Genomic DNA, 23909 nt, shown 5'->3' with positions numbered 1-23909 from the left:
TATGTACATACGTAATCAAGTTCTTTCTGCTGGCAGAATACTAGCGCTTACACAAAAAAACGTTATTGCCCTTTTGTTCGAACAGTATGCCGTACCCGGGATCGTGATGAAACAACGGAGCACAAGTGTCCTGACAGTACTGCTTATGATGGCCAATCTGGTAATAGCCCACGCGACTTGTTCTTTTTCATCATCTGTATAGTGATAGACAGGTAAAGCTGTCATTATGCCCAGCTACGGAGCGGAGTGCTGCGAAAGAGTATGCCATATGACGTACCGGTAGCGGTCAAGCTGAGAATGACCCCTGGAATGGCCTGGTTGCAGTCACTGTGTCAAGGGAAATCTGATAGAGAAGATTCTTCTTTCTTCGAATGATTTACGTATGTTGGCTTTTCGGTTCCACCGCCGCCTTGTCCGCGACATGGTTCTCGAGCCTGTCATAACGTCATGGTGATGAACATCATTGGATGCCAGACTCCTCTTCAGCTATAAGTTCGAGTCAACGACTTCATGTCTTCTGTTCTTCAGAATCACGAATAACAAGTCTTTAAAGAACAATCCTCTTCTGTGAAACTATAACTCTACAATCTCTACAACACATCACAAACACCATCATGTCTGACAGCACTTTCCACACCACCACCCAGGACATCCGCAAGCCTGAGTCCCACGCTTCCCATGCTGGCCATGGAAACACTCCCAAGGACTCCAACGTCTCTGCTATGAAGGTACGATTCAGCCTCATCTACTAGCAGCCAGAACCCAGCTAACAGCACCAGTCAATCATCGACCAGAACACAGACAAGAAGGCCGATATCGAAAACACCAAGTCCAACCTCCCTCTCCCCGACCAGCCCCCCGTCGCCAGCGATTGGAACTCCGCCGACCAGCGAACCGTCAACGTCGGCTCTGGTGGTATTGAGGCTCCCATCTCCGGTGACAACGACTCTGCCCTGCGGGGACCCGCCACAGCATCCAGCAGCGTCCGTGAGGACGGATCAGAGACGAAGCGCAACACACAGCCGACCAGCAACGTTGGGCGCGGGGACCTGCCCAAGGACGCTCTTGCTCGGTAAAAGATTTATTTCTTGCATGTAATATAGCTATGTGATACGACGAAGCCATAATTGAAAGTTCAAACAAACTATTTCTGTCCATTGCTCTGTATACTTTCCAACGTAGACCTGGCCTAGACTCGGTAAACCACATAAGCTTTGGTTTCAAATGTTTGAATAGTTTTGACCCTTGGACCTTCGATAAAGTTGTTTTAGTGCTTTCAGTAGCGTCTATTTTCGAGTCAGGGTCCATCCGGCATTCCGGCCCCGGCCGTTCGTGCACTACATAGTACGGCAGGAGACTACATCGTCCCGCCTACTATAGCATCACGATTTCACAATGCAAGATCTACAACGACACTGTATAACTGATCATTCATAGTCATCATAAGCTATATAGTAGAGAGTAGCAAGCCCCTCACCGCAACGGAATACTCCGCAAGTCTCGAACAGCCGGGTTGGTGAGGAGAGCTGGGATGTGACGTCAAAGCATGCCTATCGCGCCCCAGCATTGCATCAAGAGGCATCAAAGCCCGGCCACTGAGCACGACTCGTTATCCACAGGGATCCTGGGTGTGATCTGGCCAGACTGCGTCACAATAACTGCATCGAGCGTCTGGAAGACTCTATCAGAGTCTCCAATTGACGTACCTGTCGTTCGCTGACCCATGAGTAAGCCCTAATCAGCCCGTCAGAGTGACATCACAATGGTGAACTGATCGAGCGTGCAATGCTATATAGCTCACCCTTTGGTACGCTGGGATTGAGAACCATTAATCTATTCAGTCTCTCAAGTTTAAAAGCATCTACACTATATATCTTAATACCCAAAAGTCTCTTTACTACTCTCCTCACCACATACCACCACATACACATATCACAATGGATCTCCAAGGAACTCCCATCGGCCAACCCGCTGGCGGCGTTAAGGTCACCACCGACCCTGCCTCCAACCAGCGCATTGAAGAGCCCTCCGGCCCCGTCGTGAAGGACTCTCTCGCTGCTGAGTCCGTCTCCAGCGGCGGTGCCTTCGCTGAGAACCGCGGCGCCCAGCCCATGGGCGCTACCTCCCAGAACACAACCACCAACACAACTGACACATCCGCCGCCTCCAAGCTCCCCTCATCCTCCTCCGCCCGCGAGCGCGGCAACCCAGACGCTCAATCCCGCTACCCTGACTCCCTCGGCGGCCAAGCCGACTACCCAGGCGCCCATGTCCCAGAGACCGGCTACGTCGGCGGCTCCACGGCCGCTAAGAAGGAACTCGGCCTGAACAAGGAGTACCCTGCCTCTGAGAAGCTCGAGCAGCCTGCCTCCTCTCAGCGCCAACAAGCCCCCGCTAGTGGAAGCCAGCGCCAGACCCGTAGCGCGACCGCCGCGCAACGCGAGCAGACCCAGACCCAGAACTACGCTGCCGCTGCTGGCCAGGGCAGTGATGGTTCGTTCCCCAGCGATCCCAAGTACAACGCTTCCTTCAACTCGGAGATCGGATCCAAGGAGGACCCCGGTCGTCTTGCTGAGCAGAAGTTCCAGCGTCGGGAGGCCGAGACTGTTGCTGCTGCTGCTGCGCCGGCGCAGAAGGGCACCGGTGACAGCACTTGGTTCACTCCTTTGAGCAGTGACCAGCGTGCTTAATTTCGGTTTCCGGTTTCTCTTTGATTTCTCTTGACGAACTACGACTTGTACATTATATGAATGAAATTATATGAATCAAAATATCAAAACTGGCTATACTTCTCGTAGATCGAAATGTAGGTAAAAATGATCGAACGTGTCTTGGCAGTCATACAGCCGCTCCTTTCATACTGGGCATATGTACTGAGTTGGGTCGCTCCTTCCAAAAGTCGTGCTCTCTCTCAATCCCAAGAAAGGCAGGTGCAACGAATGGGTTGCTCCTTCCTGAATGGCGGAGTCGGTCACAATTCGGACGGCAAGTGCGAGAGGCCTTTTCCATCGCTCCTTCCCAATTATTCGCAGTGGTTCAGAATTTCCAATCACCACTCTTAGACTCGAGGTGTCCCTAATAGACAGTGAATAAATCCAAAATCATGTCCGAACTACGAGAGCCGTCAGATACGCAGATCTTTAATCAGCATCATGCCATGTTATTTTGATACTTCCTGCCTTTTCATACACCAATCGAGAACGCCGGAGTTTGCAAATAATAATCATAAACGAACAACCCAGATGGACACGTCCGAAGGCCAGACCCCAAAGACATGCGCTGTCTTGTCAAACAAAGAGCGGAAATGTACAGTCGTGGAAATTGGCAAGACGCAAGAATAAGCCGTAAATTAAGAATAACAGAGAGAAATGGGAAAGACGATGTACTGCTTCGAGTCAGGCATCCAGCTGACAACTTTACAGGTTCACCGACGTGAGCTCCTTCTGAGCGAGCTTGGCCAATTCCTCGAACACCTTGCTGAAGTCCTCGTCGTCATCGTCGGCATCCTTCTTCTTGCCCTTGGCCGCGGACTTGGGGACAACCATTGTAACACTTGTGGGGCGCTTCGTCGCGGCGGCGTTTCCGAGTTCAGCTCGGGATGTGACGAAGATGTAGGGAATGCCGTGGTCCTCGCAGAGAACAGGAATGTGAGAGATGACATCCATGGGGGAGATATCGGCGGCGAGGACGACAACACCGTTAGGAATAGAGATTTTCTCGTTAGGGGCGGGAATGGGCGACTTTCGGAGAGCCTTGACAACTTCCTTGACACCGCGCTTAAGGCACTTGTTGACAGCAGCTGTGGATTTGATTAGATTGGATCAACGGGCCAATTTTTATAGAGAGCATACCTTTCTTCACGCTCTTCAAGGCCTTCTTGGCCTGCTTGTCCTCGAGCAGAGGCCTGGCGAATGGTACGAGAGCACCGACGGGACGGGCTTCAATCTCAGCGGCGGCGACATCTCCGTTGACAGGAGCAGCAGCGACCTCGGACTCAATTCCCTTCAAAACAGCATCGGCAAGGGCTGTCTTGTCCTTCTTATCCTTCTTGTCCTTCTTGCTCTTGGAAACGCCGTCCTTCTCCGATCTCTTCTCCTTCTTCTCGTGCTTGTCCTTCTTCTCAGACTTGTCCTTGGCCATTTTCGCTTAATTCGGCGCTCAAAAGCTCGAGTCGTAAAGGTGGTGAAGTGGTAATGGGGTCGGCGCAAATGGACGGAGTCGTTGTGAGAGGAACCGTTGATAGTCAAAATTCGAAATTATTTCAAAATTTTGACGCTAGTCCTATTATGGAATGCAAGCTCTTGCGGGCGGTCGGGGACTTGATGACTCAGCACGTACTAAACCGGAGGCCTCGTTCCAAAGCTCCCAAACAATGAAGTTGCTCGGCCATTCACGCGGTCTTTTGTTGTCGCCTTTGTCGTTTGATCATCAAGTCCTATTTCTGATCGATGTCCGGACGTACATGATACATGTGTAATTGAATTGCTGCGCAATTCGTTACTCGACTAGCAGAGATATGGTGAGTTGTGTCTGCGACAACCCGCGTGACGAACAACAAGCTAATTCCCCAGATGAATTCAAGCAGGAGCCCGAACCCCTCGATGGGGTCCCCTCGTAGGGCCGAATCTCCCTTGTCAATCCCACCGGCCCCCAGCGTTCTGCGACAATCATTCCGCATCTCCCGCAACTCTGGCCCTCCGAAGTCTGGTATGTGGTATCGTCTGTGAAGCGCGACTCGATAATAACATTGAATAGACCCGGAAAAGGATGAACTGCGAGTACAGGTCAACACCCTGAGATATGAACTCGAGAACTCGAAGCAAGAGCGCGATTTGATGGCCCTGCGCCATGAGAAGGAAGTTCGAGAACTTCAATCACGAGCAGACGCAGACTTTCGAAAAGCGCAGGTGAGTCTCTTTCGCATCCAATTATTTCGCCATGCTGACGTGTTAGGCCGCCGAAACGTCCAACAATCGCGCGAACCACAAAACCGAAGCACTCGCCAAAGAACTACGAGAAGCACAAGAAGATGGACTCAATGCGAAGGTCGAACTCGAGCGGAAAGTCCGCAGTCTTCAAGATCAGAATCAGGCGTTGAAGGAAGAGATGGCGGATAATGAGCAGCAGTGCCTCGATCAAGAAAGACAGTCAAAGTATCAGATCAACGAGCTGGAAACTATTCGATCATCACTTCAAACAACGCTCGAGGAATTACATCGGGACCTGGAAAATGCTAGAAATGAGGCGCAGTTGGCACAAGACAAGATTCTCGAGCGGGAGTCAAATATTGCGGATCTGGAAGCGGAGAATATTCGGCTTAAGTCTGATGGGAGCGACGCGGAAACGCTGGCTGTCCTCAAGCGAGAGCTCTCCGATCAGGTCACTCATATTAGGAACCTGGAGACTACAAACAGAGAGCAAAACGCAGAGTTACGGCATTTGCGGAAGGTCTCGAAGAATGTTGAGGTGGTAGAGGAGCAGAAGAAGTCACTGGAAAACCAACTCCAGCTGATGAAGGGAGTTGAAGCCGAGCTGGGGACCGTTCAAATTCAGAAACAAGTCCTGGAAGACGAGCGACAGTCATGGTACAGTTTGTTACAGGATAACGACCAGCCCGCGGAGTATGATTCGCCTGAAGCCATCGTCAAGGCTTTGGTTAGAGAGCAGATCGAAAAGGCCGATGCTATTGATAAGCTAGGAAGTGTCGAAGCGCAGTTCTTAGAAAAGGACGAACTGATACAAAGCCTAGAGAAAGAGCGGTCAAACCTGAAGCAAGAGATGGAGAAGCTTCGTGCTGCTGGAGCAGCAGCCGGAGGTGCTGTGGCAGAGAGCCGTGCTAAAGCCCGACTTGAGAGACAGCGAGCTCTTGCGCAGAAGGAGGTGGAATACCTCCGTGCACAGCTGAAGACCTTCGACACGGAGGAGGAGACGATGAATGCAGCGCAGGGCCAGTTCGATGCCCAGAAGGCCGAGCAAATCGCCAATCTCGAGAAGATGATTGACGAGTACCGACAGGAGCTAGCCAAGGCTCACGAGGAACTCTCCAAGCGTGAAGCTTCCCAGCAAGACGATGCGCAGCCGAGAGGAGTCAAACGCCCTCTATCCCCAGCAGAAAGTGACGCAGAAACCGAGCGTCTATCAGTCCTATCCCGCAAAAACCGCAAACTACAAGAATCCCTTTCCAAATCCGAACAAAATATAGCCCTCCTGCGCAAAGAATTCGAAGCCACAAAGGCCCAACTAAAGCACTACAAGGCCAAATCGCGCACCCGTGTCCTCGAACTCCGCGACAACCCAACCGCGCAATTCGAAAACCTCAAACTGTCCACCATCACGACCCTCAAAAACGAAAACCACGACCTCCTCGCCCAACTCCAGGGCCACCACCAATCCGTCAAAACAGTCCCCCTCTCCACGCTCGAAGCAACCAAGCTCGAAGTCCAGGACATGGAACGCTCAGTCGCAGACAAAGAAAAGCGCATGCGCCGCCTCAAGGAGATCTGGACCGCCAAATCCTCCGAGTTCCGCGAGGCCGTCGCTTCCCTGTTAGGTTTCAAACTCGATTTCCTGCCTAACGGCCGCGTCCGCGTAACGTCCATGTTCCATCTTTCGTCTGCGTACCGGCATGGCGACCCAAGTGCGTCAAGCGACGCACGCGGGCCAGGTAGTATGGGAAATGACGAGGAGAACAGTATTATCTTTGATGGCGAAAACGGAACCATGAAGATCTCCGGTGGACCGAATTCCCTCTTTGCGATGGAGATCAAGCACCTAATTAAGTTCTGGGTTGAGGAGCGCAAAGACATTCCTTGCTTTTTGGCGGCGATGACGCTGGACTTTTATGATAAGACGACGAGGGCTATGAGGGTTTAGAGTCTTTCTTTCGCTCTCGAGCATTTTCTTTTATTCTGATTATATTGTCTATATATGCTGTATGCTGTATGCTGGTGGATTGCGAGTACTTTCTTTCTTTCTCTTTGTCAATATGTATGATATCTTCTTTGCTTTGTAGATCGTTGACTGGTGGATGTGAACCTGTTCGGCGCGGTCATTGAATTGATATCCCGGCACATAGCCTTTTCTAGTTAGATTATTGAATTAACTAGTAGTTATAAGCGGTGTATCCTGTCTATAAGATGGGTTCAATAAGGAGGGGATTGAGAAGTCCATATGCTTGCGTAGGTTACCACTGAGCGGCACGATATAGGTTGAATAAATATATATCGACTCCGGGACTACAAGCTACACCTCGAAACCCAAATACACCACAACAACAATTTACTCTTTATTTACAGATTGCTATTCACAAGCGTGGAGAACATTATAGATATAGAGTCAAGAGTCAAGAGTTAAGAGCCAAGAGCCAAGAATAACAGACAGAAAAAACAAACAAAGATGCTAGTTATGGGGTAAAAGGCACGAAGAAGATAGGTAGGCAGGGCAGGGCAATGTACAACATAGGAGCAAGAGATACATAGAAAAAGCGAGAGGAGGTGGTAGGGTTGGTTAAATAAGCTGTGTTCGTACAAAACTGCATGGGTTATATGTACCAAACTAACCGCGGATCGACCTGGATGTCAAGTCAAGTCAAGTCGATCCACGCGAAGCAAAAAAACTCGAGTGAACTGAAAGATTCGACGTGAGATATCATAATCAGGAAGAGACGTACTTCCCGACAGCCAGCTTGCGCGTCGTAGGGACATCACCCCATTGTACAGGGGTAATGTCCTCGTCCGCGAACGGGTCAGGTCCACCAGACTTAGACGCAGCACTGATCCCCAGTCTTGAACCGGCATCAGGCGTCCTCACCTCAAACTTAGTCTCGACCTTGCCCTTCTGTGGCCAACTATTTGCCGTCGAGAACCGCACGAGTAATTTACCCTCAGACCCAGCCGTAACTTCGAACTCGGGAATCTTCCAGGTAACAGCAGACTGTTTACGGCGGAAGGCGGCGCCGTTGTTAGGGTACATGACTGCGTTGGTAGCGACGGCAACCTCCTTATCTTCCTGCGGCGAGGTATCGAGATTAACCGTGAGGACGAGGTTCGAGAGCGTGATTGAGTTGGCGGAGACGGAGGATGCAAAGGAGGGGTTGAGGGAGTAGAAGATGATGACGCTTGCTTGGAATTCTTCCATGTTCCAGGCTGGCTTGAAGATGACGGGGCAGAAGGCGGATGTGTCTTCTGGGTTGATGTGGACTTGATATTTGAAGCCTACTGTTGGTGTTGGGCGGGCGATGCTGGCGAGGACGACGTCGTATTCGCCTCGCTTGTCCTCTGATTGCTCTTGGATCTCATGGATGAAGTTCGGGTTTGCGGCGACTTTTTCGAGGACTGGGAAGTTGTTCAGGCGGACTCGAATCTTGTCTGATGGGATTCCTGATGTAGCATTGTATGCCAGGGCGAGTTCACCGACAACAAATGACTTTGTGACTGCGCCTTCAGAAAACCAAGCGTTGACCGTTTCGATGATGGATGCATTTAGCCCGGTCTCGTGAAGTTCAGGGTGCGCTACAGGGCCAGAGATGCTGTGTAATGTATGTGATGAGCGTATTGAAGTGGTGTCTGACATTGCATGTTCGTCCGTAGTGGCGTTACTGAGCGAAGCTGCATGTCTTGCCGGCGAGGCTGGGGAGGTAGGCTCGGAAACGTCCTGAGTCGCGGCTAGAGTTGGAGTAGCATGGACCTGTGGTGGCGTGTTGGGGATGAAGACAGTGTTGCGGACGTCGCGACGACCACGGATGGTGCCCGCGTTTCGCCGGATTCCACTTTGTTGCGCTTGCTACAAATTGTTAGATCCATGTTGATCAATAATTCAAGGTAAAGATTGGGACGTACCAGTCGCAGCTGACTAGCCATATCGTTCATCGCCTGCTTGGCTTGATTCTCGTCCTCATGGATTGGCTGATCTCTGATCGTCAGGTTCAGGCCAGAGTCCTCCAATCTACCACCAATTAGCTCGTGGTGCGCCATGGCGTGCAGAGTACTTACCCAGCGGCCTCACGCTGAGCCAATGTAATCTCATCAATAGTTTGCGGTCGTTCAGTGAATCCTTCCGAGTCCACTCGTGGCTGGTTGAAGTGTTAGTATATCTTCAGCTACAAAGAGCTTGAAGAAACCCACCTCATTTGCCACTGCTGCAGCCGAGTTCTCCTGAGTTGCAAATCCATTCACAGTCTCGGATGGCCCTTGAGGTGGCGGGCTAGGTGAGAAGCGATCGCGGCTCTGCCGTTCATGAGACTCGCTTGGGAGACGGGTGGCTTCGCTATAGCTTCCTTGAGAAGTAACACCAGTGTCCGGACGCTCAGGTCGAGGATCCTCCGGAATCTCCTGACTATCACCCCTCTTGAAGGAGAATGGGCTGCGGAACTTCTTCTCCGACGGGCCTCCGGGTAGAGCAACGCTCTTTCTTCTATTCATGACCGTGCCAAGTCGTCTAAGACCGCCGAAGGGAGTACCATGCCGGGGTTCGGGAACTACTCAGTTAGTCTTTACTTTAAATAGGGGACAATGTTGTCTCACTTGGTGGTGGTTGTCTGGCGCGGCCTGAGCTGGCAGAGCGATGGCTGGCAGCATCATCTGTGACACGAGGCGGAGGTGGCAGCGGAGGTTCCGGAGTAGGCGATGCAGCAACAGGGGCAGCAGCAGCAGCAGCAGGAGCAGGAGCAGGAGCTGGCGTCTGGGCTTCTGGACCGGGCGACGTTGGCCTGCGAAGTGGCGCAACTGGGCGACCGCCATTGATCTTCGCAGCGAACGTCTTGATCTCATCCGCCGTCTCCACATTCAGCAGAACGTTCAAGCAACTCTCCGCGGCTTGCCGAGAGCGCTCAATCTGATCAGACTCATGGGTCTCCAATTGCGTCAGGACATCACGAAGGTGGTTGAGTCGGCCTTCATCCGCCGCCTGGAGCTGCTCGAAGACAAAAGGCGCGCGCGATTCCCATTGCTGGCTAACCTCGTGCGCGGTAGTAACGGCGGCAGCTAGCTTGTCCGCACCCTTGGGGCCCTTCTCCTTGGCCTTTTCGACAGTCTTTTGCGACTTTTCCAAGTTCTTTGCTAGAGCTGTGAGGTCGTTTTGAACGCCAGGCATCGAAGCTAGCTCCTTGTTCTTGGTGTTGTATTCCCTCAATGGCCGCTCGACATCCTCCTCGATCTTGTGCGCGAACGTCTCATGCGATGTAGCGACCGTCTCGACCGAGTTCACAATGCGCTGCCAGGGTATTTGAAAAATCCTATAGATTCATCTCAACATCAATCATGCCACCAAGTCCATGAGGACAAGGAATGCAGGTGGAGTCAGCGTACCCTAAAGCAACCGCATTGTCCAATTGAGGCCGGTGGGCAAGCTTTCGGAGGCCCTGCACATAAGCTTCTTCGACGCGGCGGCGTTCCTAGAGCGACAAACAATTTAGACCGTCGCAATCCCAATTGGTGGCGCCGAGGCGTAGAGACTCACCTGCAGCCAATCTGCGATGTCCGTATTGACCTTATTGATGACACGAATGCGATCGACCAGTACAGTGGCGGCCTGGTTTGGTTGTAAAGAGGCCTAAAAGCGAGTGAGAAGGTTGTCATAACATATAACGGTCGAGTGTTGAGACGAAGCAAGCGGGAAGGCCGGCACGGCTGTATTGGGTTGCCATACCAGCAAGGCTGGATACTCCTGTCGGGAGAGATCCATTGCTTCTCACAGTTCACAGCGGGGGAGGCGGCCGCCGGAGAGGCGCATAATAGGGCGCCAGCAGAGCAAGCGAGTATGAAGCGATTGGGTCGAGTGGGATAATGGAAGGAATGGGGCGACAAGGCAGATGTTTTGCGCGTTGGAATGTACGGAAGCGGACGGTGATGACGACGGACTCCGGAGTCGCCTGAGTACGGGGAGACATGACTAAGCACGGAGGGTCCGATTCGAGAGACCGCGCTAAACCCGATGTGGGTTGTATGACCTCGGCCGTCACCCGTGAAGATTACCCTGACAACTGCTTGCACGTCTGTTTCCTTACTTCCTTGTTTCAACTTGTTGCACCAATTCTTGTTTTCTATTTCTAGACGCAAAGCGTTACAGTATTTTCGGTCTTAAGAAATCAGCAATGTTAATGACCAGCTATAGTACAGGCCCAAAGCATAGAGACTAGACAATATGACAAAATACTCAACTGGGCTGTATAGAGCCACAATGATCACAGATAGAAAATGCAACTGTAAATGTAATCCCGTACAAAAATCTTACAAATAGGGGTATATCCCGTTGACTGGGCATATGCTCACAACCTTCTTTCTGGAAGGGAGGTACGAGAGTTTGTTACATCGAAGTTCGTTCAACAGGGGAGGCGTGGATGATGCATCAGGGAAGTGGAAAAAAAAAAAAAACGTGAAGAGAGACCAAATACTGGACTGGCTGAAGAAGCGAAGTAAAAAGTGGTCGAAATTCGAGGCTTCAGGCGCATGAGATGTGAAATCTTGATGCACACGTAAGAGTTGGCTAGCCCGATCTCAGGGGATTGTTTTCTGCGAAATGATTGATCACCATCAGATTGTTTAGTTGTCGTTTCTGGAAGCAGGCGCAGGCGCAGGCGCCGCTGCTGGAGCGGGAGAGGGCGCGGGGGTCGCAGTTGAAGCAGGCGCAGGGCCGGCGTTTGTAGGGATTGCGGGGAGGGCGCTTGCTGGCGGTGGTGCAATCGGCCCGGCTAGAGGGCTTGAACCAAGTCCGGGAGCCGTACGAGGGTTTTGGAGAGGAGCACCGGTGCTGTTGCTACGTTGTCGCTGGTTGGCAGCCGGCATCTGTGGTCTCCGCATGCCGGGAGGTCCATAGGGTCCGGGGCTCATTGAACGTGGCGGTGGTTGACGAGGTCCAGCCGGCGAATGTGATCTGGGAACTGCTGGAAACTGGGCTGGAGACATTGGGCGTTGAGGCTGAGCATGCGGAGGCGGGGGCCCGTAAGGGCCTTGTGCAGGAGATCTAGGACGCGAAGAAGGGGAAGCAGGTCTGCCGCCATCTCCAGGATAGAAGCGGGGAGATTGCGGCCCATGGCCGGGTGGTCCCATCATTGGCGCGCCTGGGCCTCCCGGGGGACCACGTGGAACTGGACCGGGACCAGCTCCAGGAGGTGGTCTTGCCCTAGGCTTCACTGGACGAGCAGATAGGCACGAGCGAGGAACGACACCTTGCTGCGAACGGTCAAGTCGAACACAGAGAGCCCAGCCGTCGTCATACTCATGCAGAAGTCTCACCAGCTGACCCCCACGAAGTTCCAACTCATCCTCCATGGAAGGAGCAAAGTCTAACTGCACACGATGGACGTTCATTGGCGTTGCAGAATTGGGGCCAGAGGGAGAAGCGGCACCAATTGGGGCCACAGCTGGGTCTACAACTTTTGAGTTGGGAGCAGTAGGCGCAGGGATCGAGGAGGCGTCAGAGTCAGAGCTTCCAGGGCGACTAGACTCATCCTTTTCAGCACTTCGAGCAGCAGTGGCAGCACCAACAGCGGCCCCGGCCCCGGCCACAGCGGCAGCTGCAGCTGCAGCTGCAGCTGCAGCAGTTCCGGTTTCAGATCCAGGGATAGGGCCAGGAGCGGGAGCAGAAGGAGAGACTGAGGTCCCAGGAGAGACTGGAGACATAACTTCTCCTTGGGTTCCGGACGTAGAAGGTCGCTCTTGAGCAGAAACAACAGAAGCAACTTCTGCCTGGGTACCAAATGGATTGACTGGATCGCCAAAGGGGTTCCGACCGCTAACGCCAGATTGCGGAGTCTGAGGCGGAGAGTTGCCAGTGAGGTTGCGCGAGCCGGCAGCAGCAGCAGCTGAACCAAGAGCCACACCGGCGCTGACTGCGGATGTTGGCGTGATACCACCTTGAATGGGAGTCAAGTCGGGAGCAAATTGAGTAACGGGGCGAACGTTGAGCTGAGGAGGCTCGGCTTGAGCCATTGGCGGTGGTGGTGCTTGAGGTTGCGGTGGGTTGTAAGCGGGATAGGATTTCTCGTTGGGTGCATCGGTGTCTTCAACCCCCTGTCCTTGCTGCTGCTTCTTCTTCTTCCAGATGAAGAAAAATATCAAACCAGCGAGTGCTCCAACACCAAGAACAACACCAATTGCAATTCCTGCTTTTGCGCCACCGCTGAGACCAGCGGAGCTTGAGTCCACAGTCGCAGCCGAGTCGGAGCCCGTAGCGGTGGTTTGATCTGCAATGTAGGTGGAAGTAGCACTTCCATCGGCGTCGGTGGCACTAGACGTGAGTGTGGCCAAGGTGGTGTGAGTAGTCGAAGTAGTATCGGCATCCGAGTTAGCGTCAGAGGTAGTGGTGGCCGCATCCGCAGTAGTGGTCGTGGGATCCTCGGTAGGCTCGACGGTTTGGGTCGTCGTGTGAGTCGGCTCCTCCGTAGTGGTAGTCTCATCATCGTCGTCTGCTGTCTGTGTCTTTGTTTGTGTAGCAGTGGCCGTCTCCTCCTCTTCTGTGCTTGTTTTGGTTGGCCGAACTGGCGCACCAACTCCAACATTGTTCGTCTTTGTAGCGGTAGCGGTAGCAGTGTTTTCTGTTTCGTCATCCTGGCCTGCAGTCGAATATCCATCTATTGCGCCTGTAAAAGTCGGTTCTGCGGTAACATAAACGGTGACTCCATCAGGCTCAGGATCGCGCGCCTGAAGGCGGGCTTTGTGGTCATGGTGGTGTGCGTGAACCATTGTGTTTACTTCGTGGAGAATACCACGTCCTCCCAGCTATTCGTCGATTCGGGTAGTCAAATAAGAGGCATATATTCTTGGCGGTGTTGAGCCGGTCGGGTTGAGAGTATGACTAGGAAATCGCACTCGTGGGGTTTGTTCAATTAGGTGCGCTCCGAAGACAAATCGATTGAACGGCGAGGTTGGTAGATATCGCGGACGCCCTCAGGGTCGTATTGCTAAAAGCGATCGAGCGCGTTTAGAAGCGAAAAGGGCGCAAGCGCGTTAAGGAATGTGAGGTTGGAAAAGAACGGAAGGTATGCGTATACTCGTGCTCGGTGATGGCTGGACACCAACCGGAGGTGATGAAAAGAATGACAACGAGCTTCCAGGCCGCGAGAATTCAAAACGAGGGTAATAGAACGAAAGAAAGAGACGCAGGGACCCTGCGAATCGGGGAGGGAGAGAGAAAGGAAGGGTGTGGTAGAGTGAGATGGAGGAGAGAGAGAAGAGGGCCGTGATGGCAGTCAGCCTGAGAGTGAGTGATTATTGTGATGAGGGACTCGGACCAGGCCGCTGATACGGATAATTACCAAAATTTCAGAATTGGGGGACCAACGGGAAATGAGATTGCGATCGAGAACCCAATCAAAGAGTGGGACTGCCGGGCATGGGCTGTGGGAGGCCCCGCTATTTCAGGGTCGTGCCTGCTTCAACTGGCTGCAGAAAAAATACGGTGCCTGGTCATGGAATGGTAAACACTGGGACACGAGGGGACAGCAGCTGCTCTCCATGCTATGCGGGCTCATTTCTTATTCTCACGCGAGAAGTCCACTAATTTTGGAGGTGGCATATCCATCACAAAAAACAAATCTCCTTGTCTGTTCCACTCACAGTCCTGGAAGAACCGCTGCTAGGTTGCTGTCGGAACTTACTCAGGGATCAGGGGTAATTCGCCATCGCCCAAGGTTGCGCTGATGGTCGAACCGTGGCTCAGACATCCAAGAAAGAGGAGAAACACCTGCGCTCTATTTGATTCGTCTGGGGTAACGAACTTTATGCCCAGGCGGATTAATGCAGCGTCATAAGATGGTATATTCTTAGTGCTTTCTTTCTGCCACTGAATGGTGCTCTTCCGAGCATTCCGACTGAGCACGCCCGGGGCCGGTTTCCCTCACTCACAGCAGAGAGAGTTAGAATATTGCGACAATTCGGTCATCTTATTCAGAAATTATTACGGAGAATTATGGGCCTTTTCTTCATTTCAGTCGCAAATTGTGTGGTGCCGGTCAGCCTTGTATGAGGGAAGATGTCACTCCATCGACTTAGGGCCGACGTGAAACAGACCGTCTTTCCTTCGGGTGCAACGGCTCAGCCACACTCCATCCGAGGTTCGTGACTTCGTTCGACAATTTCCTTGAAGTCTGAAACAGAATTGTTTCTCTAGTTCGTCATTGAAGGGCAATAATGACTGGCAATTGTTGGTGAGCCAGCGATACAAGCTTCTCAACTGATGCAGCACGTCTCAGCCTAAAACGGCACGGATGCAATGGATCATCTCAACCCGAACGATGCCCTGATACACTTCTGCCTGTTCCGGTTATGTTCTGACCAATCGAGGCATTATTCGAGACTTTGTGCTGCACAAGTCTAATGACAATCAATGACGGGTCGTTCTCAACCTGATGCTCTTCGCCGCACAGTTAAATCACAGCTGGTGGTGGTCAAGGCTCAAACCATCGTGAACAGTCACAGACCCAAACGAGGTGAAGTTGTCGAGCATTTGCTGCCACAATTCGGCATCCAAAGCATCCATCAATGAGAATTCGACATCCATAGCTGTAGCTTGCCCTGGAGAACCTACCGGAGACCAGTCATTCTGCGTATGGATATCCGTCGACGCAGACTTTGGCCGAGCATCGGCACCGGCCTTCTTCAACCATGCTAACATACTCGCGATTATCTTTCTGGAGCTTGTCCAAAAGCCTTCCTCTCCAGGGTCAAGGTCCTGAAACCTTTGCATGATAGCAGCTCCTTTGTCATGGATGCTCTTGTTGTCCAATCCAACTTTGATGGCTTGATCACCTCTGGTCTGAAAAAGTAGACCGAGCTTCGACAATGCTAATAAGCAGAACCAGGTCGTTGCATGCGCAGAAGCCGGAAGATGAACGATCAACGAGGATGGAGCCGCTAGAAACGTGTCGATTGCATAATGTGCCGAAGCTGTAAGGCCTGTGAGCTGATTCGCCCTTTCTAACTCGAAAACGTGGTGTTGACCTCCCAATGCCTGGCCTAGTATGAGTGCGCGAGCTCCTGCTAGCTCAATGCGCAAGGACCCTGTTGCTTTTATTAGCATCTGTTGGACAACTGTCGCTCGTCGACGCAGGGCTTACAGTTGTTTTCGGCACCGGACGAATCGAACAGCTCTTCCACCTGCGCTTGTTCTGCTATGAGCTCAGCAATTTGCTCCCAAATAGGTGACGCCGGTTGATTCGAACACCGCCGGTCATTAGCCAACAACAGCCGGCATTGGTGCATTAGTGATTGCACATCGACAAAAAGTTTTAGTCGTGCATCCGTGGGATATGTCGATTGTTTTTTCAGTACTTCGGCGCATCGGTCAATCCACGACGTATGGCGCATATGCAGCTGTCGACGAAATAGGGACAAACTGAATAAATTGTCAGCCGCCCTTCTTTGAGAACAAGGGCTAGAAAGATATACCTCGAACACAGGTAATAACATCCTAGTAAAGCTCGTTGCTCAGCGGAGCTTTGAGACCCCGCCTCCTTCGTCCAGTTGGTGCTCCCATCCACCGGAATCGCCCGCATCCTAAATCCTTCTTGCCTGTCCAGCCCAAGATCTACCACAACCATCACCACCATTTGAAGCAGCATATACCCATGCGTATGATACGTCCTCCAGTGATAGTGGTACCAAGCTGCATGCACGAGTAGACCCTGCAGGATGTCCATGTCCCGCTTTATACCCACGACGATACGCATCGCGATCTCTTTCCTGACAAGAGCCTCAAGTTCATCTTGAAGACTGGGGTTATCTTCCAGGCTAGCTGTGAGCATGCACAAAAGGAGAAAGGGTGATTTCCTTCGCAGCACTGAGACTGTTGTACCAGGCAGTACAATAACAAAAGGAAATTGCGGCTGCTTGTAAACGAGATACTTTGATAAGAGCTCGTCGGCTCTTTGAGTAGTAACAGCCGGATGAAAGAAGAATTTGCTATCGCACTCATCGTCATTGTTCGATGAAGCAATTGATGTAGAGCTTCCCGTGCTATGAGTAATTGTCCTATCAGGACACCCCCGTACCTCAGCCGGAAAAACACAAGACGGATGCCCGAGCCTAGCGCAGCGCTGACACGCCTCGCCCGTCCTGGACGGAACGCATTTGACCTTTAGTTGCGAGCAGCGCGTGCATGCGTAGCGCCTTGGAGGTTGTTTTCTACGCCCGGTCATTTTCAGTGCACCTATGAGTATGTTGAGAAAATGGAGGGTGAGGATGGGATGAGATTGGGAACGGAGTCGGAGTCGGAGTCAACTAGGTAGGGGTTTAGCAACCCTTGGCAGCATGGAAAGGAGCAATAAAAAGTACGGCAGAGTGAAAAGTGCTTCACTGAGATTTGTAACGATGAGGGCTCTTTCTTTCTCTGTATACCTACGTAATAGGTCATGACTGGCCCCTACTTACCCAAATTGCTTTACAAATATGAATATTGTCTAGCCTGTCGCGAAGTACCATACCGTGGGCGGGGATATAGCCAATTCCCTAGCCAAAATTCCTCTAGAATAACTACGCACCAGCATGTTTTCACAGAAGTGTAAGTTACCCTTACTATTCAGTCCCCGAGTGTCTATTGTCGTTAGGTAGGTACCTAGTTAAAGTGACAAGCGGTTTTCTGCATTTGCCAAATGTGAAAACAGCCACAGCCACAGCCACGGCCACAGCAGCCGGCACGACAAAAACGAAGCTGTGTAACAATATGCAGGTACTTTAGTCTTTCTCTCCAGCTACCTGGATTTTCAAAAGTTCATGTAACGTAGGTAACTGGTAGTTCGAGCAGTGTTGACCGGCATATTGCAATTTGATCCGCAGCGAACCATCAAGTTTGTTTTTGGCAGCTCATGTTCAGCAGCTATCGGGTTCCGTAGGTAAGATGTCCGGCCTTGAAGGGCATGAAACGGCCGATTCCTGCGTATCAGTTGAAGACGGTTTTTTGTCTTGACTGAGCACGCTCAGCTAGAGAGATACGGATGCCGAAGAGCCTGCGATACGATGAGTCCTGTGTTCAGCGGGTTCAAAATTAAGAGTAATCGACATACCTCTACAGCAGAAAGACGCTGTCCACTTTCATACCGAACTAATTTACTCACGAGATCGCGAACATTCGAGGAAGAACCCTGGAGGATCTCGTCCCAGTTTTTCGCTGGGTACTTGTAGAACTCGATCTTTCCCCAGTCTGGCAGGTGAGCCGTTTCCTGCTCTCATCAGTACGGATTCGAAAACTAATAAGGATATAGGCTTACCGGCCACCCTTCCTCATCCGGCGTTCCCAACGTCGTAAAGATCGACTGGATAAGCGAAAGGTCACTCCCAACAGGTCCCGCATCAAAAAGCTGCTTGTGGTCGACGGCAATAGCCTCTGCAACAACGCACCCCGCGGCCCAAAGATCAAGTGCGGCGCCATAGCCATTATACCCAAATAACACCTCTGGAGGCCGGTAGCATGTCGTCCCGACATCCGTAATTTTCTTATCAGCAGGTTCAGCCTCGATACTCTTTTCGCGCCAGGCGATACCGAAATCAGCTAGGTAGGCTGGTCCGGCCGGTGAATCGAGGAGGATATTCGCCGGTTTGATGTCGCGGTGAATTATACCCTTTTCGTGGATTGAGGATAGAGCACTGAACATGTTGCGCAGTATAGATCTTGTCTGTGAAGCTGATAAACTGCCGCGGCGGAGGAGGGCCTCAAAGTCGTACTTTTTGTAAGGAAACGCCATGACAAAACGGCCGCCGTCGAGCTCGAATGTTTCTAGTAGCGGAATGACATGTTTGCTAGCCGATTCCCGCAATAGCTGGGCTTCGCGGTGCGCATCGTGCGGTGGCTCTAGGAGATGAGGGATAGTGATCTTTAATGCGACGAGGGTGCCGTCCTGCGATTTCGACTTGTAGATTGCTGAGTGTAGACCGTCAAAATGTGGTATGCAGTCTCTGTAGTGGCCGATGGATTCGCCAGATGCAGATGCTTCATCTGGGACGTTGCCGGTTGTGTCGTCTTCAACCTCTGTTTCGAGGGACGTTGACGCGATGGTCTCTGCTGCGTCGACTGCTTTCTGGCAGAGGAGATCATATTCTTCCTGGGTGTTGTTAGTGTTTCTTTAAAAAAAAATCAAGATATAGGAGGATCGCGCACTTTTGAAACAGCCTGCTCATATGCCTCGCTTTCTAGCTTCCTTGCTTGGATCTGAGCTTCGGTAAATGCATCCGATGATGACCCTTGCTGGTACGCAGCGGTCCTATCAACGGTCAACGAAAGCCGCCTACATCTCCCCGAAGTCACTTACAGAGACTGTATTGTTTTCAATCGATCTGTGAACCCAAGAGTCTTCTTCCAATCCATGGCTGAGGCAAAAATAAGGTAGAAAAGTCTAGCGGGGCGACACCCACAAACAATCTAATTTGTAGATCACCTGACGCTCGGTCCACATTACTACTATATAGGTAGTTGTGAGTTGAAGATAAGTCCTAGCGACATAACATTAAGAAGGATATAAATGTCTATATATTGAGCCATGATTTTCAGAATAGAATCTTCGGACTAGAAGTTTGTATCGTGACAATCAGAGGACTAGCAGGCTTTGATCCGCAGCATTTCGAGCAGTGTCCTGACTGTTGTGAGTCGATATCCAGCTAGTTTGATTAAACATCATCTCTAGCATATGGGCTGCGGTGTCTTAAAACCGGTCCATAGTACCAAAGCAGAATGGGAGCTGGAATGCCGATCGCGATCGAAACCAAGGCAAGCAGGGTATTGCCCCAATCGAACCCAAGATTGTCATATCTAGGAGAAAACTGTTAGCTCGTGCTGCTGGTTTTAAATTACGGAGACGAGGACGTAGTTGTCTTACAAGCTCGGGGCGGCAAGAGGCAAGACAACTGCTAGGATACTCCGTAGTACGAATATGGCAGCCATTGCACTGGCTGCATATTTTTGATAGGTGTCGATGATGTATCCCGTAACGCAGAGCACTTCGACAAGGGTCCCAGCGCTATATATAGCTGCTCCAATATTTCTAGACGAGGATGTGACATCAGCATCAGCCTACCCCCGACCGATCAAGAAGAGAAGTGAGAACCAACGGCATGATCCAGTGAATACCAGATCGAGCACTCCAGCCATACCAAAATAGTCCTATGGGGATAAGGAGCGCCCCAACAACAAGAATAGGCAGTCGGTACTCCGGAAGTCCGCGTCCACCGTTTTGAGCACATAGCCTCCTGTAAATCTTGTCGGCCAACCGTGTCCCAATCTGCGAGGCAACACCCATTCCAACGAAAAGAGAGATATAGTTTAGGGAGCCGATCGAGATGGATTCGCCGTAGGTGACAGTCCACACGTCTGGATAAGTAGCGATAAGGAGGTACAGTATACCCCAGAGGAACGCACAGTACAAACTCCATACTTGGACCACGAGCTGAGTCCCAAGGAGCTTGAATGGTCGAGTCAAGCTCACGCGAAGAAGCTGAGGCAGAGAAGTCCTGTCGTGTTCTGTGTATAAAGCGGGATTCTGGGTGCTTTTCTTCAATCGCTTGCAGCGTCGCTGAAGTAGAACAGGCGCGTATGTTTCACGGAAGAAGGGCAAACCTAGGATTTGGGTTGCACCTCCGACGATCGAGACAACATAGAAGCACCAGCGCCAGCTAACATACTGAACGAGGAAACCCCCAGCTATTGGACCAATGACTATACCAAGCAACGGTGCCAAGGTAAATAGTGCAATGGCTTGTCCTCGTTCGTGGGGCTTGAATAAATCGGCATTGATTCCGCTCCCTATCTACACGACCTCAGGATTAATAAGTTGGCTTCAAAATCCAAAAGAACTTACTGCAAAAGGACCGGCACCCCCAATGCCGGCAAGGAATCGGAATGCAATTAGTTCATTCGGGGAGTTCGCGGCGCCGCACAGAGTGTTGAAGAGGATGTAGAGCAGATTCATGGACTGCAATACAAAGGATCTGCCGAAAACCTCGGACAGAGGCGCAGTAAGAAGAGGTATGAATGCAGAGCCCAGTAGAAAGATCGTCAGCGACAGAATGCTCAAAGTTGTTGATGAGAAGCCGAGATCGTTATGGATGCTTGTCAAAGCCGGCGCCATGGTCGCAGAACTCATAGAAGAGAGAAAGTTGAATAGGGACATGGGAATAATTGACGTCCATTTTCGAGATTTAGACCAATTCTTGGGATGCTCTGGATCCTCGGGTCCATCCCAGGTAACCTGAAGGAGTTGAGATTGTGGATTAGCTCAAGAGCAGCCATGCCATACACAAGAACCAACCACCACTTACCAGATTGGGATCTGAAGGTGCTGGCGCAGGCTCCTTAGCACCGACAGGCACTGATTCTGAAGCTGGCTCTGTTGTCATACTTGATAGAAGCGAAAAAGTTCTGGTGAATGCAGTAGGGTTGACAGGGTAAAAAGCTTGAAGCAGGCAGTGAGTATAGGGGGGAGGTGAGGACTGCAGGAGAGACGATACCAGAGCCACGTGAGAGGCTAGTAGAGGTACTCCCAGTCAGGTCGCACACTCACCACAATCATCTTTCTGACTTCGACCATCTTTCCCCCCGTCTCAGACAACAAAGAAACAATTGTTAGTTTGCTTCCTTCTTGCGCCACGCCACACCACACCATCCTTGCTGATCAATATCAGATACAGCTGGCTCCAACCAATAAACCACACCAAGCAGGGGTCTTTCATCAATCTACGTGATCGAGTACGTACCTCGCTGTTTTGGCTAAGAGCACGGTAATGCGGCACTAACACCAACCAGTCAGATCTCAAACTCGATATGACAGCCCCTCAGACAACTCCCCCTAACGCGAGTTGATTGCGCCGCAGACCCTCAGAGTCCGCCAACCACCCTCGGTTATTTTTTCCCAATGTCCCACTCATTCGAGATCTAGAAAATGGCCATTTATAAACACGATTCGAGGCTCCCTAGGTCCCACTTGCTAAATGATCTCGGGAGCGCCCGAGATGGAAACAGCATCCGCCAGAATTTGAACAGCGTGATGATCCAACTGTGTGACACCATTGTTTCACACTCATAATAGACCAAGCCAGGGCCTGTGACGATCATACCCATACAGAGCTTATCGCTATGCAACATGTTGCGACAGGATGACAAGGCTGGTTGAAGACGGCTCATGGGCCATGGCCCGTCTTGAGGCCTGTGGGGCGGCCCAGAGTCTGGGCATGTGCTTATCTGCATGAAGCCTTTCTAAGCTCAAACTGGAGTATGGACATTGGACATACTGCAGCTCCATATTTAACGGCATATTTTGAGGCCCCAGAACCGCTTTCTCCGCACGAATCTGCAAAATACAGATCAATTTTTTGAAGCAAAGTTTCATCATGAAGACGACCAACCCCCCCTTGAATCGGCTCTATAATCAGCAATCCACGAGGACGAGCGCACTAGACTTTCTTCTCGCGCTACAGGCCTTTCTAGGGCAAAACCAGGTTGATTCTATTGGCCCGTTTCAAATGCGCATTGAGAGCACCAAGAACAACAATTGGTCCCTCTTGATCGAGGGAGAAGCCAGCATAATCGGCGGGGATACATTTGACCAGACGGCATTGGGCTTTCCATGGCCGCCCACCCCACCAGAATTGAATGCTCCAATATATGAAATGGAAACAACAGGAGCGATCAGGACAGCTTCTGGTACTGTAAGTGATCGAATGAACTACAAATTGGAAAGAGCAATTACTCATGGTGCTCCAGAGTTCTTCCCTTGCGGCCCCCACGACAATGGACGGTAACGACGGGGAAGGCTCGAATCTGACTCAAATGATTCATCTTCCTTCAGCTGCGCTCGACTTTCATAGCCCGATTTTTACAGGCTCAGAAGAATCGGATATTTTGTTGTACGGCATGTTCGATAACACACATGCCAGTACGGTAGATAATCGGAATTCACCAGCAGAGCCCCTCATAGTTGCTCATCACTGTGTAACCTCAGAGCCTCACCACTGTGCAACACCTACATTGAACGCATTCCAATCATCATCAACCGCAGGGCAAAAGAGGGGTTGTTTGGCGCACCAGGCCACCTCATCTCGACGCAGAGCATCTGTCGCGAAAAAGCAAAAGATCAAGCTCGACCCATCAGAGACGGAATCGGAATTGATAGTCAGACACCTATCATACAACATGACATGTGAGAGTTACTACGAATTTCTTGATTCTATGCTCCCTCGCTGGATACAGTGGGGAATCTGGCACGAACATGATGAGATAGTCTCAAACCCAAAAGGAACAGATTTGCATTCAGATACCTCGCCATATTCCAAACTAGAGCGGGCGTATCGAGTGGTCTGCCATTTGAATTTTCGCATGGGCGATGATTTAGTTCGTGACCGTGTGGGCCTTATCCAACTCCACCTCGAGTATACGGAAACGCACCGTGGACGGCGACGCTCATCGGGAAGTGACCGCACCACGTCAACTGTGGGACGGGGAGACGCATCCCATGTCATTGATTGCATTTTGGAGAACATCCATGAGGGTTGGGAAGAAATGGACCAAAAGCGCCGAGCCGAGCTGCGAGCCAAGTTCCACGAGAAGAAAAAGTACGGCAAACGCTGGTTTCAAGCTGCTAACGCCCTGGGCCCGGGAATTTTACTGATATGTTCAACAAGGCTGGCTACTGCAGTGTACGTATCTACTCATTTGCCGAGTGTACGACAAGTTCCTGGACGCTGACTTTGGACTTTTATCTATAGGAGAGGTACTACTGTTACAGCCAAGATGCTGGACTCGGCCATGGACCGGTTCAAGCTGCTAGATCCAACTGCAATGAAGACACTAGAGATTATTGGCCCACTTGCTGCATGCCTCTTGAAAAACGATGGTTACCAGAGCTTTGAAGTCGTTCCAATCATACGACAGCTTCAGTCTTTATCTCCTGAGACTCCCTGGGGCCCTCTTGATCCGCATACATAGGGCGTGGC

At 51.3% G+C, this 23909-nt stretch overlaps 9 protein-coding genes across 9 annotated transcripts; 3 read left to right on the top strand and 6 right to left on the bottom strand.

Moving 5' to 3' along the window:
- The first annotated feature begins 129 nt into the window (after nucleotides 1–129).
- Nucleotides 130–1147, top strand: BDV14DRAFT_163678 (uncharacterized protein). The gene is made up of 2 exons (XM_073767079.1): nucleotides 130–728; nucleotides 780–1147. Exons 1-2 carry the CDS (start codon nucleotides 615–617, stop codon nucleotides 1074–1076), a joined length of 411 nt encoding a protein of 136 aa, XP_073633595.1. The 5' UTR covers nucleotides 130–614; the 3' UTR covers nucleotides 1077–1147.
- A 686-nt stretch (nucleotides 1148–1833) lies between these two features.
- Nucleotides 1834–2784, top strand: BDV14DRAFT_163677 (uncharacterized protein). The gene has a single exon (XM_073767078.1). It carries the CDS (start codon nucleotides 1938–1940, stop codon nucleotides 2688–2690), a length of 753 nt encoding a protein of 250 aa, XP_073633594.1. The 5' UTR covers nucleotides 1834–1937; the 3' UTR covers nucleotides 2691–2784.
- BDV14DRAFT_163676 (50S ribosomal protein L30e-like protein) lies at nucleotides 2779–4234 on the bottom strand. The gene is made up of 2 exons (XM_073767077.1): nucleotides 3852–4234; nucleotides 2779–3799 (listed from the first exon to the last, which is right to left on the bottom strand). Exons 1-2 carry the CDS (start codon nucleotides 4138–4140, stop codon nucleotides 3417–3419), a joined length of 672 nt encoding a protein of 223 aa, XP_073633593.1. The 5' UTR covers nucleotides 4141–4234; the 3' UTR covers nucleotides 2779–3416.
- Nucleotides 4235–7263: 3029 nt separating this feature from the next.
- BDV14DRAFT_46199 (uncharacterized protein) lies at nucleotides 7264–10888 on the bottom strand. Its single transcript, XM_073776820.1, has 8 exons — nucleotides 10645–10888; nucleotides 10456–10548; nucleotides 10305–10390; nucleotides 9522–10231; nucleotides 9123–9475; nucleotides 8991–9070; nucleotides 8838–8943; nucleotides 7264–8781 (listed from the first exon to the last, which is right to left on the bottom strand). Exons 1-8 carry the CDS (start codon nucleotides 10678–10680, stop codon nucleotides 7654–7656), a joined length of 2592 nt encoding a protein of 863 aa, XP_073633592.1. The 5' UTR covers nucleotides 10681–10888; the 3' UTR covers nucleotides 7264–7653.
- Nucleotides 10889–10961: 73 nt separating this feature from the next.
- Nucleotides 10962–12531, bottom strand: BDV14DRAFT_163668 (SH3 domain protein). The gene has a single exon (XM_073767076.1). It carries the CDS (start codon nucleotides 12303–12305, stop codon nucleotides 11538–11540), a length of 768 nt encoding a protein of 255 aa, XP_073633591.1. The 5' UTR covers nucleotides 12306–12531; the 3' UTR covers nucleotides 10962–11537.
- A 2835-nt stretch (nucleotides 12532–15366) lies between these two features.
- On the bottom strand, nucleotides 15367–16663 carry BDV14DRAFT_195308 (uncharacterized protein; the record flags this gene model as incomplete). The annotated part of the gene is made up of 3 exons (XM_073772147.1): nucleotides 15367–15995; nucleotides 16052–16329; nucleotides 16383–16663. The coding sequence occupies 3 exons, from the start codon at nucleotides 16661–16663 to the stop codon at nucleotides 15367–15369; spliced, it is 1188 nt and encodes a 395-aa protein (XP_073633590.1).
- A 795-nt stretch (nucleotides 16664–17458) lies between these two features.
- BDV14DRAFT_163664 (putative cell division protein kinase (Ctk1)) lies at nucleotides 17459–19357 on the bottom strand. Its single transcript, XM_073767075.1, has 5 exons — nucleotides 19238–19357; nucleotides 19087–19189; nucleotides 18200–19030; nucleotides 17996–18151; nucleotides 17459–17938 (listed from the first exon to the last, which is right to left on the bottom strand). The coding sequence occupies exons 1-5, from the start codon at nucleotides 19291–19293 to the stop codon at nucleotides 17909–17911; spliced, it is 1176 nt and encodes a 391-aa protein (XP_073633589.1). The 5' UTR covers nucleotides 19294–19357; the 3' UTR covers nucleotides 17459–17908.
- A 62-nt stretch (nucleotides 19358–19419) lies between these two features.
- Nucleotides 19420–21467, bottom strand: BDV14DRAFT_46158 (putative MFS transporter). Its single transcript, XM_073776819.1, has 5 exons — nucleotides 21240–21467; nucleotides 20780–21169; nucleotides 20034–20728; nucleotides 19802–19966; nucleotides 19420–19734 (listed from the first exon to the last, which is right to left on the bottom strand). The coding sequence occupies exons 1-5, from the start codon at nucleotides 21315–21317 to the stop codon at nucleotides 19593–19595; spliced, it is 1470 nt and encodes a 489-aa protein (XP_073633588.1). The 5' UTR covers nucleotides 21318–21467; the 3' UTR covers nucleotides 19420–19592.
- Nucleotides 21468–22307: 840 nt separating this feature from the next.
- BDV14DRAFT_195305 (uncharacterized protein) lies at nucleotides 22308–23901 on the top strand (the record flags this gene model as incomplete). The annotated part of the gene is made up of 3 exons (XM_073772146.1): nucleotides 22308–22625; nucleotides 22681–23612; nucleotides 23682–23901. 3 exons carry the CDS (start codon nucleotides 22308–22310, stop codon nucleotides 23899–23901), a joined length of 1470 nt encoding a protein of 489 aa, XP_073633587.1.
- Between the last annotated feature and the right edge of the window lie 8 nt (nucleotides 23902–23909).

Source organism: Aspergillus stella-maris (assembly GCF_047715825.1).
Source record: "Aspergillus stella-maris strain CBS 113639 unplaced genomic scaffold BDV14scaffold_2, whole genome shotgun sequence".
NCBI lineage: Eukaryota > Fungi > Ascomycota > Eurotiomycetes > Eurotiales > Aspergillaceae > Aspergillus > Aspergillus stella-maris.
Note: the sequence above shows the minus strand (reverse complement) of the source record. Positions and strands in the feature narration are given on the sequence as shown.

Excerpts from the sequence above, each read along its gene's own strand:
- BDV14DRAFT_163678 (XM_073767079.1), top strand. The coding sequence starts at position 615 with ATGTCTGACAGCACTTTCCACACCACCACCCAGGACATCCGCAAGCCT. Across the intron at positions 729-779 it reads CCAACGTCTCTGCTATGAAG|TCAATCATCGACCAGAACAC; the intron begins GTACGATTCAGC and ends TAACAGCACCAG.
- BDV14DRAFT_163677 (XM_073767078.1), top strand. The coding sequence starts at position 1,938 with ATGGATCTCCAAGGAACTCCCATCGGCCAACCCGCTGGCGGCGTTAAG.
- BDV14DRAFT_163676 (XM_073767077.1), bottom strand. The coding sequence starts at position 4,140 with ATGGCCAAGGACAAGTCTGAGAAGAAGGACAAGCACGAGAAGAAGGAG. Across the intron at positions 3,800-3,851 it reads CTTGAAGAGCGTGAAGAAAG|CTGCTGTCAACAAGTGCCTT; the intron begins GTATGCTCTCTA and ends TCAAATCCACAG.
- BDV14DRAFT_46199 (XM_073776820.1), bottom strand. The coding sequence starts at position 10,680 with ATGGATCTCTCCCGACAGGAGTATCCAGCCTTGCTG. Across the intron at positions 10,232-10,304 it reads GACAATGCGGTTGCTTTAGG|GATTTTTCAAATACCCTGGC; the intron begins GTACGCTGACTC and ends ATGAATCTATAG. Across the intron at positions 9,071-9,122 it reads CTGCAGCAGTGGCAAATGAG|CCACGAGTGGACTCGGAAGG; the intron begins GTGGGTTTCTTC and ends CACTTCAACCAG.
- BDV14DRAFT_163668 (XM_073767076.1), bottom strand. The coding sequence starts at position 12,305 with ATGAACGTCCATCGTGTGCAGTTAGACTTTGCTCCTTCCATGGAGGAT.
- BDV14DRAFT_163664 (XM_073767075.1), bottom strand. The coding sequence starts at position 19,293 with ATGGATTGGAAGAAGACTCTTGGGTTCACAGATCGATTGAAAACAATA. Across the intron at positions 19,190-19,237 it reads TTGAAAACAATACAGTCTCT|GACCGCTGCGTACCAGCAAG; the intron begins GTAAGTGACTTC and ends GACCGTTGATAG. Across the intron at positions 17,939-17,995 it reads AGCGTCTTTCTGCTGTAGAG|GCTCTTCGGCATCCGTATCT; the intron begins GTATGTCGATTA and ends ATCGTATCGCAG.
- BDV14DRAFT_46158 (XM_073776819.1), bottom strand. The coding sequence starts at position 21,317 with ATGACAACAGAGCCAGCTTCAGAATCAGTGCCTGTCGGTGCTAAGGAG. Across the intron at positions 20,729-20,779 it reads GGGGTGCCGGTCCTTTTGCA|ATAGGGAGCGGAATCAATGC; the intron begins GTAAGTTCTTTT and ends GAGGTCGTGTAG. Across the intron at positions 19,967-20,033 it reads GGTATTCACTGGATCATGCC|AAATATTGGAGCAGCTATAT; the intron begins GTTGGTTCTCAC and ends ATCCTCGTCTAG.